Source organism: Electrophorus electricus, chromosome 7 (genome assembly GCF_041902795.1).
Source record: "Electrophorus electricus isolate QZ-2024a chromosome 7, ASM4190279v1, whole genome shotgun sequence".
Classification (NCBI taxonomy): domain Eukaryota; kingdom Metazoa; phylum Chordata; class Actinopteri; order Gymnotiformes; family Gymnotidae; genus Electrophorus; species Electrophorus electricus.
The window spans coordinates 35435791-35454438 of NC_137503.1; the positions used below are offsets into that span (position 1 = coordinate 35435791).

The following is an 18648-nucleotide window of genomic DNA, read 5'->3' on the forward strand; positions in this document are numbered from 1 at the left end:
AATAAATATTGGCTCTCATTATTGTTCCAAATTAGAGTAAGGCGTTTTTCATGAGTCCACATCTAACTATGACCAAGCCAAGCACCAGATAAGCAGGCAGCAAAAAGTGGATATGTCTGACCTCTTCGTTGGACTGATTGTCTGGACTTTGATGTTTCCAAACAGGTTTGCGCTACAGTGGCCCTCTAGTAGCCAGGCATCAATGTCATAATGAGGATCTCCAGGGAAACCAGACGTAGCCAGACACAACCAGATGCAGCCAGACACTCAATACTAGTATGGAATACTTCCATTTCAAAATGATTCATTCTTGGAAATGTGTGAATGATATTATAAAACCTGATAAATTAATCTGATTTGAGAAAACCAAAAAATATGAAAATGAAAAAAATTACTTCAAATAAATGGTAAAATATTTAGATTCACAGAATCTGGATTCCTAATGGGGGGACGTGCAGGCATACTTTTGCGTCATCATATTAAGCTAATTATTATTCAATATAGAAAAGAATATTACATTTAAGGTTATGGTTTAGGTGACTTTAAATAAAACTGCCTTTAGTAGTGCATCATATACATGTTTGAAGTCATTAATTAAAAATCCAAATAATTCCAGAGTTCACATAATTTTTCTTCACACGTACATGAACTAATCACACACACATGAACTAATCACATGTTTATGAACTGATCACACGCACATGAACTAATCACACATACATGAATTAATCACATGTATGTGAACTAATCACAGGTATATGAACGAATCACACGTATATGAACTAATCACACATATATGAAATAATCACATGTACATGAACTAATCACACATATATGAGCTAATCATGTAAAGGCTTTAAGTCTGTTTTTTACAGCAGTGTGCAAGGAAATTGCTTCTGAATTTCTATGAGCAGAAACAAGTTTATATAAGAAAAAGGAGAAGTTTAAATCATAACATTCATTCCATAGATATGCAAAAAGGACATACGCATTAACATAATATCTGCTAGAATTAACATGGTGTCATGGACTGCTCCTCCCCACATAAGTCACGTGGTACTGCCCATCGCATGCAGAAGGATTCACAAATGTACTGTGTCTCTGTTTTTGTAACCACGCCCCCCGGGATTGCACACATGTGTAAAGGGTTCAGTGTTAATGTGTTGTGTGTCTATTTAAACCCCTGTCCATGTGTGCTCCCTTTGTTGGGCATTGTCACAACGTGTGTGTTACTGTTGATCTTTGTAACTACAATGATGGTTTGTGTAGTGTAGATGTATGGTCATATGTACCATAGGTGTTGTGTGTGAATGCAACCTGTGTCATATATGTTTTGTGTTAATAAATGTGTTTCAATGATGAGGAAATCTGTGCGTAATATCTATTAGTATTAATATGGATATGTCATTAATGCAATATTTATTAGTATTAACACTTATATGTCATTAATGTAATATCTATTAGTATTAACATGGATATGTCATTAATGCAATATGTATTAGTATTAACATGGATATGTCATTAATGTAATATCTATTAGTATTAACATGGATATGTCATTAATGCAATATTTATTAGTATTAAAACTTATATGTCATTAATGTAATATTTATTTGTATTACACTGATAGGTCATTAATGTAATATTTATTAGTATTAACACTGATATTTCATTAATGTAATATCTATTAGTATTAACATGTCTTGCCACTGGACAAATCCTTAATTCTGATGGTCTGAAGGCGTTCAGCAAATCTTCTCTTGGTTGCTTCAAAGTAAAGTTGATTACGTGTGTCTCTAGTAGACAACTCCTGGAGTAAAGCATGAGGAGAAATGGGTGATAACAATTTATTCTTTGGTGTGAGTTATTTTAGTGACTGTGTTAATACATTTTCATCTAGCACATCTAGAGCAGGTTACTGTACCACAGAGTATAGTGTTGATTGCTTCTTCAGTTCCTGAAAAAGACAAATAATGCAGCTGCTGAAATGAGATTTCATATCAAACCATATGGTGTGTGTGTGGTGTGTGTGTGTGTGTATGTGTGCACACGTGTGTGCACTAAGAGCTAAGTCCACTTGGGCCCCGGAATCTCTCACATTGCACCCCAGAGCCCACTGGTACGGGGTCCTGGTTTCAAGTATCATTTGAGCTCTCTGAGTTGTTGCTGTTAAGCACAGTATAAGGCAAAGGGTTGATGACCATGCAGACAGACCTGGCTAAAACCTGTAAGTATGTGCGCATGTGCATGTGTGCGCGTGTGCGTCGTGTGTGCATGTGTGTGCGTGTGCGTGCATGTGTGTGTGCATGTTCGTGTGTGTGCATGTGTGTTTATGTGTGTGTGTGTTTGTGTGCACGTGTGTGTGTGTGTGTCTATGTGTGTGTTTGTGTGTGCACATGTGTGTGTGTGTGTGTGTGTGTATGTATGTGTCTTTGTGTGTGTTTGTGTGCGCGCACATGTGTGTGCTTGTGTGTGTATGTATGTGTCTATGTGTGTGTTTGTGTGCGTGTGTGCGCGTGTGTGCATGTGAGTGCGTGTGTGTGTGTGTGTGTGTGTATGTATGTGTCTATGTGTGTGTGTGTGTGTGTGTGTGTGTATGTGCGTGTTGTTTGTGTGTGCGTGTGTGTAAACGTGTGTGAATATGTACGTGTCTGTGTGTGTGTGTGTGTGTGTGTGCGCACGTGTGTGTGTGAGTGCCTATGTGAGTGTGTGTGAGTGTGTATGAGTGTGCGTGTGTGCGCATGTGTGCGTGTGTGTGCGTGTTGTTTGTGTGTGTGTGTGCATGTGTGTGTCTGCGTGTGTGTATGTGTGTGTGTGTGTGTGCGCCTATGTGTGTGTGTGTGCGTATGTGTGTGTGTGTGTGTGCGTATGTGCGTGTGTGTGCGTGTGTGTGTGTGTGTGTGTGTGTGTGTGTGTGTGTAACTGTGGTGTTATAATCCCTCACAGGTTAGAGGCTCCAGTCCTCACCTCTCCGTCTTCTGAGTACGGCAACTTGTATTTGTACTTTGTGTGCTGGCAGGGAGGGATTTTCCAGGCCATAAACCTGTTTGGTGGGCTTTTCATGACATAATACTGTTGGCACAGTGTACACTGTCTTCACTTGATATTTCTCAAAAAGTGATGACTGAAAATTACAATCACAAATAGTTTCTGCAAAGGTGTTTAGTATATCTGTCCTTGTCATTCCTTCAACATTTTTTAAAAGCAGTAAAATAGTGATCATGTTAGTTAATTTATATAATTAAACTAAATTAAACTAAATAGATGAAGGTGTAAATTCAGGGGCAACTGGAAAAATATCAGAATGATCTTGGAATGTTTAATCCAGACATTTATTTCTCCAAACCTAAACTAACGTAATCAGCCCTTCTTTAGCTATTTGCATCATAAAAATAACACTGCAAATATCGCAGACTTACATAACCAGCATAAACACACTGCTGGGGGTGCCACGTTGTAGAGCCTGTTACTATAGCAACAACCTCCCGCCTCCCTCACCACACTGTCGCGCACATCTCTTACGCCACCTCCTCCAGCGTTTCGTCGCGCTGTGCGACCTCTTCCTCCACAGCATCCTCACTATCGCAGGATATTCCACAACACGGAAAATGGCGCTCATCCCTTCCCAAATCCTGAGAGTAGCGATCCTCTTGTCCTATTTCTCCATCATCTGCAATTATAAAGCCATAGACATGCCCGCGCACCAGACATACGGCGGTAGCTGGAAGTTCCTAACGTTCATAGATTTGGTAAGTGTTCCTCGCAGTCAGTGGCGGATTATTTATTTGAGAGCGACATATAGGCCTGTTGTCACAACCTGATATCATGGCCAGGCCCGAACGAATTTACTTTACTAATTTCCGACATTGTCGGCTTCCAGGCGTTTAAACGCACATGTTGTGACGCATATGAACTGTCCTTCCACTATAAGTCACAAAATAACATACTGGCTCATTCTGGGTTACGATCATCAACACTGAACTTAATATCTTTATTTCCAGTGGCGCAAAATAAAAGTATACGGAGGTTTACATGAACGTAAACAAACACGGCCCGTTACTGTTTGCGTGTGTGGTTTGTCTTCCCGGTACACGTCCCAGCTCTGCAGGTGGAGGTCGTATTAGGCGCCCGTGGTGTCGCCAGTGCGCGCACGCACGCTGGCGCGTCTGCTGTTTTGTCAGTCTACGCGCGACTGAGTCATGTTTTCCACATAAACAGCTCCTTTAACTCCCCGTTTAACAATGATTTTAATAGAAATAGCGCTGAATGTGAACCTGCAATAAAGTTGTTTTGTTATACTCTTATATTGGCACTTTAAAAAAGTAAAAAGTATGTGCACATAATGTACTGTGTGCTTTGTAGTTTGTGACTTCGTTTAAAGCACGCAGACAGAGTTGTGTAGATCAGTCGTGACACCCCGGAGGAGGTATAAGCCTGCATTCTAAGCTTTGTTGAATTATATATAATTACACAAAATAAAGTTTTCTAAACAGTGCTACAGCAATGGACTTTAGTGCTGTGCCCACAAGTCTGTCCTTTTGTTCTACCTGTGAGTTGATTTTTTAAAAGTCTTTTAACATTAGTTGGTGTAAGTTTGCTGATGGACTTATTCCATTAATTTAAAAAAACACCTTAAAGCAACTGAAGGCACTACAAACAAAAGTCTAGTAAAGTTGTTTTATGACACTTGTAAAGAATATAAAACTTTTGATAAGTGTGGAATATTTTGATAAGTGATTGTGACCCAGTAACCCATGGTATCTTTGATGTGTTCCCTCTGGTGTCGTTTCACTGTGTGGCAGATCATGCATGAATTACTATTATTAGGACAGACAATGAAGGCACATTAGCACAGAAGCAGATCACTTTTTTGGCACAACTTGTGATCTTTTCTAGGACAAACAGTCCTTTTCCCAAGGGGAAACCAGGTGAGCCTGGCTGCAGTCTTTAGACTCTCTAGAACTCCTCAATGCTGTCGTCATCTTTATTCACTCTTTTAAACCGCAGGGACTCTGTTGGCTTTCTGTGCAGTGATTTGTTTTTTTTATGGTGTGATGGCACACAGCTCACTGCTGAATGTTGGGTTCACATTGGGGGTCCCAGTGTGTGGGGCTGTGTGGAGGTGGGTGTGAGGCCTCCAGTGGCCATACACGGTTGTCATAGGGACCATGAGTCCCTGAGAGATGCAGGTGTTCACACACACCTGTGTACCAATTGAAGATGATAAAATCACAGTAATGACAGTAGTGTTGTAATAATGTAGTAGTGTCTGACTACACTATGCAACCTGAAGGCATACGCTGCATCTATTAAAGCATAATTGACAAGTATTATTTAAGATTTGTACTTGACTCATGTAAAATCTGTTTTGCAGTTGTTGTGTAGTCTATATTATTGGCGTACTTGATGCTGTTTAATAAGGAATAGTGGTTCAACAGATTTCACAGGGACTTATGTCTCAGTGCAAGTATGGTTGTTTATAAGTGTAAAATAAGAAATTTTTCTGCTATTAAATTATTTCATGCATGTTATATAGTCTGCTGCTCAACCCACAGATTCATTGAAAAAGAGGTTCTTAGCCCATAACTGAAAGCAAGAGTGAAAACAGTGTGTGTGTGAGTATGCGTGTGTGTGTGCATGTGTGCATGTGCGTGTGTGTGTGTGCGTGTGTGTGTGCGTGTGTGTGTGCGTGCATGCATGTATGTGCGTGTGTGCGTGTGTGTGTGTGCGTGCATGTGTGTGCGTGTGTGTGTGCGTGTGTGTATGCGTGTGTGTGTGTGCGTGCATGCATGTGTGTGTGCGTGTGTGTGTGTGCGTGCATGCATGTGTGTGTGCGTGCGTGTGTGTGTGCGTGTGTGTGTGTACGTGCGTGCGTGTGTGTGCGTGGGTGTGTGTATGTGTGTGTGTGCATGTGTGCGTATGTGGGTAGCTGTAATAATAGTAGTAAAGCTTTACTGTGGCAGTCCTCATCTCATACCTAAGAAAGCTGTTTTTCAGCTGGGAAGATAATTAGGAATAAAAAATTGGATTTCTTTGGTTGAGAAAAAAATAGTCTGAATAATGCACCCACCACTTAAATGAATCTCTTCCTACTGATATCACTGCTGATATCACTGCTGGCAAGCAGATAATGTCTCAGAGAGAACATATTGGGTTAAGAGTGGAAGTAGTGTATGATGACCATGTTAATCATTAATGCATCTTAGATACAAAACACCTTTTTGCTTTCTGATGTTGCTGTTTACAGTACAGATATTTACAGTTACTTCCCATGATGCAGAATGAAATATGTAAATTATACTAACTACATATTAATAGAAAATAGGAGAATTTGAGAGTTTTTTTCACCACATTTACATTTAATCATCAATCCTTCTTTCCCAGAACTGCATATATACAGAAGATATATAGTTGGTGTTTCTCAAATGTAGCTGACCAGTTTAACACCACACTTCATGGGCAAGTGGTGCTCTGGGATGCCTCTCTCCAGGTCATACAGGCTGTGTTCTCTGGTGTGTGTCTGTCCTGACGTATCTCTCCAGGTCATACAGGCTGTGTTCTCTGGTGTGTGTATGTCTGTCCTGACGTATCTCTCCAGGTCATACAGGCTGTGTTCTCTGGTGTGTGTATGTGTGTCCTGACGTATCTCCCCAGGTCATACAGGCTGTGTTCTCTGGTGTGTGTGTGTCCTGACGTATCTCTCCAGGTCATACAGGCTGTGTTCTCTGGTGTGTGTATGTGTGTCCTGACGTATCTCTCCAGGTCATACAGGCTGTGTTCTCTGGTGTGTGTGTCCTGACGTATCTCTCCAGGTCATACAGGCTGTGTTCTCTGGTGTGTGTGTGTCCTGACGTATCTCTCCAGGTCATACAGGCTGTGTTCTCTGGTGTGTGTGTGTCCTGACGTATCTCTCCAGGTCATACAGGCTGTGTTCTCTGGTGTGTGTGTGTCCTGACGTATCTCTCCAGGTCATACAGGCTGTGTTCTTTGGTGTGTGTGTCCTGACGGATCTCTCCAGGTCATACAGGCTGTGTTCTCTGGTGTGTGTCTGTCCTGACGTATCTCTCCAGGTCATACAGGCTGTGTTCTCTGGTGTGTGTGTCCTGACGTATCTCTCCAGGTCATACAGGCTGTGTTCTCTGGTGTGTGTGTGTCCTGACGTATCTCTCCAGGTCATACAGGCTGTGTTCTCTGGTGTGTGTGTGTCCTGATGTATCTCTCCAGGTCATACAGGCTGTGTTCTTTGGTGTGTGTATGTGTGTCCTGACGTATCTCTCCAGGTCATACAGGCTGTGTTCTCTGGTGTGTGTGTGTCCTGATGTATCTCTTCAGGTCATACAGGCTGTGTTCTTTGGTGTGTGTGTCCTGACGGATCTCTCCAGCCTCTTGACCAAAGGTGCTGCCAGTATGGAGCAGGAAAGGCAGTTACAGAAGCTGATTGGCCTGCGTGATTGGATGATGGCCGTGCTGGCCTTCCCTGTGGGAGTGGTAAGTTTCCTGAACTATGGTAATGTCCTACACCTCATCCACAGGCTGATAGCATTCAAATCGATTGAAAGAAATGTTAGATTTTTTGAACTGATAATGGAGTCCTAATGGTCCTTTATAGAACAGCTGACATTAGAAATAACTCATGTTAATAGTGTTAAAGTCACTGTAAGGCATCCTTCTGTTAACACGAGGGAAAGAAAAGCTCTTCTGTATAAAGTCCTGAATGCTCCGCAGTGTCAGGAGCTGCCCTGTCTTCCCCACTGACATTAAGATGCATGAAACCACACAGTTCAACAGGAAGACAGTGGCAACTATTCAAATCTTATTTCAGGCAAACGTCCAGCGAGTGCACGCTGCATGCACAGAGGGAGACGTGTTTGGCATGACCGCACCATTGTCATTTGATTCATGTCCTTCACAATCACTTTAAACTGTTATTTCAGCCACTCAGCAAAGGCAATAGTTGGTCCGAAGAGAAAAAAGAAAAAGTTGGAAGTTTTTGGTGAAATGTGAATGGACTCCACATGCCATGGGGGAGATGTTTCAGTCATCCAAAGTTTGAATCCTGTAACACTTCAAATGTAAAATGAGAGTTTAGGGAGTATTGAAAAGTCCTGCACCTGTCCTGAGAGCAGACCCTGCTGCTGTAGCTGGGCTTTGGTCTCACAAACCTTTTTACATAGGGAGAGTAGGGACACTGATGCACATTGTCTGTAATGTACAGAGCCATTTACCTTGCAAATGCCCGTCGTGTGTGTGCTCTGGATGCAATGACCAAGCTCTGCAGTGACTGGCCAGTGAGGGCACATGGTCCAGCCAAAGCAGGAAGCTTTTGTATGTGCAGCATCCGTAATGGCCATCAGATAGCTGTGCGGAAAATATTTACATGAAGCCTGCACATGTCTTACTGTGTAGGCGGCTGGCTGGAGATTGTTCAGGATCACATGGTGTAGGGGGAAGCTGGGGAACATCTGAGCTGTTGGAGAGGAGGGACTGAAGACATCGAGGGGCGACTTGTGAAGTGAACTACATCTTATTAATAAAAAAAATCTGTGTTCATGGAATTAATTAATTCATTCATTCAATCACCTTCTAAACATCGTGTCAAATACTGCTGTCCAATGCAGGGAAACCATCCGTATGCTAACAGGTTTATGGTATAATAGCAAGCTGTGCCAGCTCCCTCTAGTGTGGCAGCGTGTAGATGGATGACTCTGTCATGCACTCAAACTCAGTGGATTCTGGCTGCACGGTTCTTTTCTCAACTGTTGTACGGAGACGGTATCAGAGTGGGAGCCATGTGTGGGAAAGTTATACTGTCACAAATTTACAAATATTCAGATGGGCTCATTACCCTCAGTGTGGTTTTACTTAAAGGACCCTGATGACCCAAATGCCTACTTGAGGGTTCAGGTGTGGACTGGGCAAAACCATCTGTCTGACAGTGAGGGGTCATTTCACTCTGCATGCGTCAGAGAAAGTCGGGCCCCCAGGCCGCTCTAGAGGTGCTCAAGGTAACCACATCAATGCCCCCCCAGTGCCACATGACCATCACCTTAATGGAAACCAGGAGCCTACAGAGTCACCTGAGACCACCAGTCCCTACAGGATTAGACATGTCCATAAATAAGGCCCATTAAGGCAAAATATGTGATTTCAAGTGATTCATGAATGTTTAAGACCATACGGATCAAAGGGATTACGATGGAGGATGGCCAGAATTCCGTGTTCATGAGACTGCTTCTCACTGATATCCAGAAAGTTCAAACACACTCCCTGCTCCTTCCCAAGGCCGACGCTTCATCTCACCATCAGCTTACCACAGTCCTCCTCTCAGAAGACATCTACAGCTCCAAGAAGGTGCCAGAGAAGACTTGTGTGAAAAGCCTATAATTGGGAATTAAATATATACTGGTGTGAAAACACAAACCCTGGAACTGTTGGTTAGCCTCACTCGTGGCTGGGTTTTCAGGTGGAGCACTAATTCTTTTACTCATTCTTTCACTCACTCATTCTTTCTTTGGAGGAGATGGACAGGTGAGCATTAAGCAGGTGAGCGTTGCGCTTTTTTGTGCTGAAGGGCCGGATGCAGGACACATTGAGGAACACAGAAGGACACACTACAGAACATAGTGGGACACACTGCGAGACACACTGAAGAACACACCACAGGACATACTGCATGACACACTGTAGAACACAGTGGGACACATTGCATGACACATGCAGGACTCAGTGTGGGACACAGTGCGAGACACTGTGGACATTATGGGGAATCTCAGGGAAAAACCCCAGTAGCATGCTCTTCTCCATGGTCATTATAAGAAGAGATATGTCTAGCTCGTTCTAAACATGATCTCATCCTCATGCTCCAATAACATCATATAATTAATCTAGCATAATCAAAGACATAATGTCTCCATGCTCCCTCATCGTACTTCGGGCATAGACAGTTTGCTGCAGTCATAAACATAGAAATTCTGGAAACAAAGAGAAAAGAGACATAATTTAATTCCCATAAATGGCTTTGTTTTACAGTTTGTGGTGACCATGTTCTGGACCCTGTACCTATATGACAGAGACTTGGTGTACCCAAGACTCCTGGACAGTTTCATACCACAGTGGCTTAATCATGGAATGGTAAGTACCTGACTGATTCCTGCTGTATTAACATTCAGAAAACATTCAACATCAAATTATTAACATTCAGAAAACATTCAGCATCAAATTATTTACATTCAAAAATATTCAAAACCAAATTATTTACATTCACAAAACATTCAACAACAAATTATTAACATTCAGAAAACATTCAACATAAATTATTAACAAACATTCAACAAATTTTTAACAATTAGCATTCAACATCAAATTCTTAATATTCAGAAAAAATTCAACATCAAATTATTAATATTCAGCATTCAGTATTAAATTATTAACATTCAGCAAACATTCAACAAATTATTAACAATCAGAAAACATTCAACATTAAATTATTAACAATCAGCAAACATTCAACATCAAATTCTTAACATTCAGCAAACATTCAACATCAAATTATTTATATTCAGAAAACATTCAACATTAAATTATTTACATTCAAAAACATTCCAAATCAAATTATTAAAATTCAGAAAAGATTTAACATCAAATTCTTAATATTCAGAAAACATTCAACATTAAATTATTAACAATCAGCAAACATTCAACATCAAATTATTTACATTCAGAAAACATTCAACATCAAATTATTTACATTCAAAAACATTCAACAACAAATTATTAACATTCAGAAAACATTGAACATTAGATTATTTACATTCAAAAACATTCCAAATCAAATTATTAACATTCAGAAAACATTTAACATCAAATTCTTAATATTCAGAAAACATTCAACATTAAATTATTAACAATCAGCAAACATTCAACATCAAAGTATTAACATTCAGCAAACATTCAACATCAAATTCTTAACATTCAAAAAACATTCAACATTAAATTATTAACAATCAGCAAACATTTAACATCAAATTCTTAACATTCAGCAAACATTCAGCATTACATTATTTACATTCAGAAAACATTCAACATTAAATTATTTACATTCAGAAAACATTCAACATTAGATTATTTACATTCAAAAACATTCCAAATCAAATTATTAAAATTCAGAAAAAATTTAACATCAAATTCTAAATATTTAGAAAACATTCAACATCAAATTATTAATATTCAGCAATCATTCAATATTAAATTATTAACATTCAGCAAACATTCAACATCAAATTATTTACATTCAGAAAACATTCAACATCAAATTATTTACATTCAAAAACATTCAACAACAAATGATTAACATTCAGAAAACATTGAACATTAGATCATTTACATTCAAAAACATTCCAAATCAAATTATTAACATTCAGAAAACATTTAACATCAAATTCTTAATATTCAGAAAACATTCAACATTAAATTATTAACAATCAGCAAACATTCAACATCAAAGTATTAACATTCAGCAAACATTCAACATCAAATTCTTAACATTCAAAAAACATTCAACATTAAATTATTAACAATCAGCAAACATTTAACATCAAATTTTAACATTCAGCAAACATTCAACATTAAATTATTTACATTCAGAAAACATTCAACATTAAATTATTTACATTCAAAAAACATTCAGCATCAAATTATATACATTCAAAATCTAATTATTAACATTCAGCAAACAATCAACATCTAATTCTTAAAATTCAGCAAACATTCCACATCAAATTATTTGCATTCAGAAAACATTCAACATTCAATTATTTACATTCAAAATCAAATTCTTAACATTCAGAAAACATTTAACATCAAATTATTCACATTCAGCAAATATTCAATATTAAATTATTAACATTCAGCAAACATTCAACATCAAATTATTTACATTCATTATTTGCATTCAGAAAACATTCAACATTCAATTATTTACATTCAAAATCAAATTCTTAACATTCAGAAAACATTTAACATCAAATTATTCACATTCAGCAAATATTCAATATTAAATTATTAACATTCAGCAAACATTCAATATTAAATTATTAACATTCAGCAAACATTCAACATCAAATTATTTACATTCAGAAAACATTCAAAATCAAATTATTAACGTTCAAAAAACATTTAACATCAAATTCTTAACATTCAGAAAACATTCAATATTAAATTATTAACATTCAGCAAAAACATTAAATTACTGTTTAAAAAAGGCAAACAAAAGGTAAATTATATTGTCAAGGCCATAAAGTTCAAAGTCATAGAGGCCAAGGTCATAAACTTCAAGGTCATAAAGTTGTGAGTATAGAATATAAAGCACAATTTCTTCCCTTTAGTCTATATTGATGTCAGATAATTAATTTCAATCAGCTGGAGTAAATCAGTTCCATGCTTCCATCATCAGGGGTCACATGGTTTCATTTCTGAGTGTGGCTGTGCTGTCACACAGTGTAACAGTAGTCATTACTGTGTGTGACTGTGATGCCAGACAGCACCACTGTAGTCATTACTATGTGTGTCTGTGCTGTCAGACAGTGCCACTGTAGTTCCAGCTTCAAATAAAGGGAATGCAGTCCGGTTCCCCGAACAGATTTCAACATGATTGAAGAAGCCAAGATTTCTGATTTTCAAAGAAAGGAATATAAAGGTTAAATTGTTAAAGGTTAAAATTTTCCACATGAAGTAATATGAAGTGAAGTGACATCATTATGCACCCTGTAGGTGTACAGTGACATCATTAGGTACCCTGTAAGTGTACAATTAGAGTTTATGTTTCATGTCGTGTAATTTGAGTTACACATCATTGTGTTTCTGACCACAGGACCACTGTTGGCTGAATATACACTATATAAACAGTGTCAAGCCAAATGATGAGATTGAAATGATATGCAATTGACATTGCAGAAGTTTAACTCCAGCAGTTGCTTGAATGGTACCATAGAATGCATTTATTTAGTATTTTAATTTCTTTTCTGATGTCTACATAGAAAGTATGTGACTTTGGTCAGATGTGGTTTTACACACCTATTTACAACCCTGTGGTTTAGCCCTAGAATGAGACCAGCTGTTTTTCCTTCTTGGTGGGTTCATGAATAGTTTGATGACCTCTACTCTGATTGGCTGGTATATGGTGTGTTTTAATTAACATGTCAAAGTCACTACTATGAAACATGAGCTGTGGCGCATGCAGACATACAACTGTATATATGTCAATCTGGATCTGAGGATATTTCAGTTCTCAAACAAAACTGATTTTAACAGATGACTAGATATTTTGTGAAATGACAACTGTTTCTACTTCAGTGGTGAAGAAACTGACATTAGCTAGAAGGAAAGTGCAATAAAATGGAAAGATCTATGCAAATGAACTAGCTATCTAGCTAGGTTCTGAGTTGAAATATAAATTAGAAATTTACCTGACATAGGATCTGACAAAGATCTTAAATTGCATATGACAACATTGACTATTTCTTTGAATGGGACACATGCAGGAAAATAAAATGAATCTCCATGTAAATAAGATAGCTTGTCATTAGTTACATAACAGTCCGGTTCCTTGGGAAGGGTGTGAGTGCTGGCATTCCCGTCACAACCTGGAATGGTACATTTCTGTAGCTACTTAGTCTGCAATTTTCATTATTGTTCTGTTGTTATTGTTTTGTTGTTCACTATACCTGCAAAACTGTTGAAGGTTCAGTTGTACAGGTCCATGTTGCCTGGGCTAGAATGTAGGCTGGTGTATGCAAATTAGGGAGACATAAATATAAATGAATCCAATCTATTACATAACAGTCTAGGGTTTCTGGAATTAGTACGTTTTACCTTCCTGTTTTGCTTATGTGGTGTTTGCATTTGAAGGAAGTGACAGTAGGGTTTGAGGTTAATGGTATGTCAGTATCACGTACCGAACACTTTATTCAACCATGCCAAGGAAAATTCAGTTTTTCATTCTATGGCACTTTTAAGATTGCAGACTGACCTCAGTAGTGACTCACTGTGTCCTTAGTGTCCATAGTACTGACACACTGCAGACATATCAATTTCCACTGTGTTCTTAGTTCTGACACTGCAGGACGTATAGTAGTGACTTTGATAACCCAGAAAAAATCTGGGTGCAACTCTGTTAAGTAATTAAGGTCCCATTTCAAATCTGCCTTTCATTTAGAAAACCATATTTAAGTAGCTGTTGGGATTTCAACCTACTCATGGTACTGAATGTGCTCTAATTAAGGTAATTAATACCATTCATTTAAATAGACATTGGGAAGGTATCAGTTCTACTACTGCTCAATCTCAGTGCAACCTTTCATACTATTGGCCATAAAATTGAGAGACCCAGATTAGCTGCCTGTTTGGACTTGAAATGTAAAGAGGTAGCTCATAACTTTGGCATCCCAGTGGACGCTGATCTCAGTTTTAACGGTCACAGAACAGTCAAAGAAGTTATTAATCAACTACTAAACCAGACCATTCCTTTATCATTTGCAATATTGATAACTGTAATGGTCTTGTAACAGGACTCACAAAAAAGGACAAGCCAACAGAATGCAATTCTCAGAGCTCTCAAAGTTCTCACTAGGAGCATAAGAAGGGAACACATCACCCCCATTCTTAAGTCCTTACACTGGCTAACAGTAGACCTGTATTATAGAGTTGACTTTATTCCTGTATTATAGAGTTGACTTTATTCCTGTGTTAGAGTTGACTTTATTCCTGTATTATAGAGTTGACTTTATTCCTGTATTACAAAATTGACTTTTTTCCCTGCATTATAGAGTTGACTTTATTCCTGTATAACAGAATTGACTTTATTCTTGTATTATAGAGTTGACCATATGAGCCAGTGTCCAGGAGTGTACTTGTCCTACAGTTGCTATAGAAAGGTTTACAAATATAGCTAACATATTTTTATATTATGTCTGCAAGGTTTTATCCACAAAATTTACTATTGGCTTAGGGAAAACAGCCTACATGGATGACATGATCGATGTAACCTAGCTAGCCACAGTAACTTTGACCAGCTAGTTGTGACTCACTAGTGTATTTGGTTCTGTAGACAAGTATCACTTTTGTGCACCTTTGATACAGTAAAGTGAGAAGACTGAGAGAAAATGACTAATTTAAGATAATCTTCTTAAATACTTCACTTGTCTTATAAATGACCTCAGTGTATGAACATGCAGTATAAGTAATCTTGCCCTTCCTTGCCTACAGTTACTAAGAAATCACATCCCAGTTGTTTAATCAACAATAATATAAACATTTTATCACTAACATAAAATGTTATAATTAATGGAATTAAAAAGATATACCAAGTAGTTGAGACGCTTTAGAATTTTTTCCTTCCTTGTCATGAAAGATAAATTAGACCCAACACTTGTAAATTTCTCGTGTGTTGGAAAAGTCAGGCTCATTCCCAGAGGATCCAACCTCAGACTGATATCTGCTGTGTTTACAAGTGCGTTTTTGTTGGAAGCTTTTTTCAAATTTGTCTTGCTATGCTCAATGCAACACTCACTTGAGTGGATCAGACAAAATGCCTCTAAACAAGATGCAGTATATAAGTAAATGTGTAAATCACGACCACTCCTACAAAAACGGATTGGTGCCAGCCGCCATGTTTGGATGAGCGAAGGGTTCTGGTGGTCACCACTGCACTGGGCTGTTAAGGGGAAACCCAGCAGTGAGAATCTCAGCACAGCTGAGAACATAATCATAATCATAATAATATGTGAAGCTGAGCCAGCTCAGTGGTGTGGCGGCCGCGGGACGCTTACTCCATCGTAAATATTTTGCCGCATTCCATGGTACCGCATTTGTTTGTTGATCAGTGCTTCCACGGCAACCGTCGTCCTCTCCCACTGTCTGCTCTGAGGAGGAAATGGTGACCCTGTTACTGTTTGGCAAGAGACTGCGACTGCAGTGAGAGACACGCCATCACTGGGCTTCTGCCTGCCTGCAGGATTTTTACCTCAAGTTCAGCGAGGTAACCTGCACATCAGGGCAATGGCAAGCAGTTTACACCTCCCCCCTAAACAGGAAGAGCTGACTGAACCTCAGAGGACAGCAAGGTGCTGACTGAACTGAACAATGCTGTCCTAATGCTGTCATAACACTGAAGAGACGAGGAACTGTAATAGTTCATACCGTTAAATAATCTTATTCGAATAAGAATTGTGGGGTTTGGGGTGTTATGTGAAGAGAGAGGACATCACAGCAAAGCTCTTTGAAGCTTTCCAGAATGATCTATGCAGACAAATTTAAATATTTTGAATAACAATTAGACAGCTGTGGGTTTTGAAAGCTGTTATATAGAGTACAGACCTGACATGCAATAGCTGAAAAAAAGAAAGCTTGTTAAAGGTGTTAAGGGGAGTAGGAGTGTTATTGTGGATTGAGGAGTAGGGGTTTTATTGTGGATTGAGGAGTAGGGGTGTTATTGTGGATTGAGGAGTAGGGGTGTTTTTGTGGATTGAGGAGTAGGGGTGTTATTGTGGATTGAGGAGTAGGGGTGTTATTGTGGATTGAGGAGTAGGGGTGTTTTTGTGGATTGAGGAGTAGGGGTGTTATTGTGGATTGAGGAGTAGGAGTGTTATTGTGGATTGAGGAGTTGGAGTGTTATTGTGGATTGAGGAGTAGGGGTGTTATTGTGGATTGAGGAGTAGGGGTGTTTTTGTGGATTGAGGAGTAGGGGTGTTTTTGTGGATTGAGGAGTAGGGGTGTTATTGTGGATTGAGGAGTAGGAGTGTTATTGTGGATTGAGGAGTTGGAGTGTTATTGTGGATTGAGGAGTAGGGGTGTTATTGTGGATTGAGGAGTAGGGGTGTTTTTGTGGATTGAGGAATAGGGGTGTTATTGTGGATTGAGGAGTAGGAGTGTTATTGTGGATTGAGGAGTTGGAGTGTTATTGTGGATTGAGGAGTAGGGGTGTTATTGTGGATTGAGGAGTAGGAGTGTTATTGTGGATTGAGGAGTAGGAGTGTTATTGTGAATTGAGGAGTTGGAGTGTTATTGTGGATTGAGGAGTTGGAGTGTTATTGTGGATTGAGGAGAAGGGGTTTTATTGTGGATTGAGGAGTAGGAGTGTTATTGTGGATTGAGGAGAAGGGGTTTTATTGTGGATTGAGGAGTAGGAGTGTTTTTGTGGATTGAGGAGTAGGGGTGTTATTGTGGATTGAGGAGTAAGGGTGTTATTGTGGATTTGGGAGTAGGACCATTTCCACCAGTTGGCATGCTGCATATTTGGCCAATAATAATTTGGCACTGAGAATGAATCTCTTTATCAGTACTTGAAGAGGTCTATGCCAGGATTTCATGATAATGCCAGGAAGAAGTTTACCCAGGAAGCAGTGTACCTGTGTTACTCTGAAAAAAATCTTCATTGCTCCACTGAGCTACCAGAGCCAGGCTTGACCGAGCGATGCTGTGTGCTAGCACATGATCTCCCACTGTGCCCTTAACATGCTTGAATCAGTGCACTGGTGGAACACACCACCAGTAAATGTTTTACATGTCTCTGGAGAGTTTAAACCTCTAAAACATCCCAGCTCACCACAGTTGTGTCCCATATCAAAACCCAAAAAGGAGAGGACAGCGTACAGTTGTCGCTTTCACAGTTGAGGGGATGTTCTGTAATGTCTGCACCGCTGGGTGCTGCCTCATTTAGACCTGGTAGCATGGTCAGCTCTGCTCATATTTAATTCAGCAGGTAGGTTCATCTTTAAATGACTCCAGGCCATGGGATGGAGCTCATTGTGTTCAGGGGCTTTTATGACTGATTAGCCATGGTAAACAACCCCTATATCTCCCACAGGCCTTTGTTGGGCAGTGAGCTGGAAAGAGGGGAGACAAACGTGATCCAACACAGGAGCCATTCCACCTCCACAGACCTCCCGGCACTCTTTCCATCAACTATTCATGGGCCAGGTTTAGACCTACAGAGGGCTGCGCTCAATCATCATCTCATCCACTTCATTTGGCTTCTGTTGGTTGCTCATAGGAAGCTTTTCGAACTTTCAGGCACCAAAACATGAACACAGCTCACAAAGAGGTTTCATTTGTGCCACTTTACATTGTACAATTCAGAATGAGAGTTAATGGAAAAGTATTAATTTGCCCTTCAGCTATACAGATAGACTGATTTTGGCACAACCAGTTCATGTAACCAGACACCCTAGGATTTTGTAACAGGGTCCATTGCTTAAACAACCTAATAGTTTCCTTTGGCCTGTAGCAATCTTCATCCTTTTCCATGTGTTAGTATAGTTTCATAGCATTAACAGACTTCATAAGCCTGCTCTTAAAGTGTCTCTGAACTATGGGTAGTGGTCCCCTAGCGTTCCTTCTGCTGGATGTCGGCTGTTGTTTGGAATGGAAAATATCTGTGCCCACAGGCCAGATTGGAAGGGCTGCTCTGACTGTACACTACAACTAACAGCGTGTAGACATTTTTAGACCATTTATGTAGAAGAAGCCCTGTTCCAGTTAAAAGCAGATAGAAACTTGTGTGATGCAACTTATCCCACACCACCATGAAACTTAGGTGATAAACAGGTTCTGGTTTGGGAACATTCCTTTCTTTGGCTAATAACATGTTTGGTT

General features: G+C 39.4%; 1 protein-coding gene across 4 annotated transcripts in view; it reads left to right on the plus strand.

The window, feature by feature from the left end:
- The first annotated feature begins 3207 nt into the window (after window positions 1-3207).
- Window positions 3208-18648, plus strand: part of aig1 (androgen-induced 1 (H. sapiens)) — a 41051-nt gene continuing 25610 nt past the window's right edge. The window contains exons 1-3 of one of the 4 annotated variants that reach the window (XM_081717354.1): window positions 3263-3749; window positions 7333-7488; window positions 10030-10131. In XM_081717354.1, the coding sequence (XP_081573480.1) occupies window positions 3609-3749; window positions 7333-7488; window positions 10030-10131 (399 nt within the window). In that variant the 5' untranslated portion in view covers window positions 3263-3608. The other 3 variants (XM_027019345.3, XM_081717355.1, XM_035524363.2) reach the window with 3 other exon arrangements.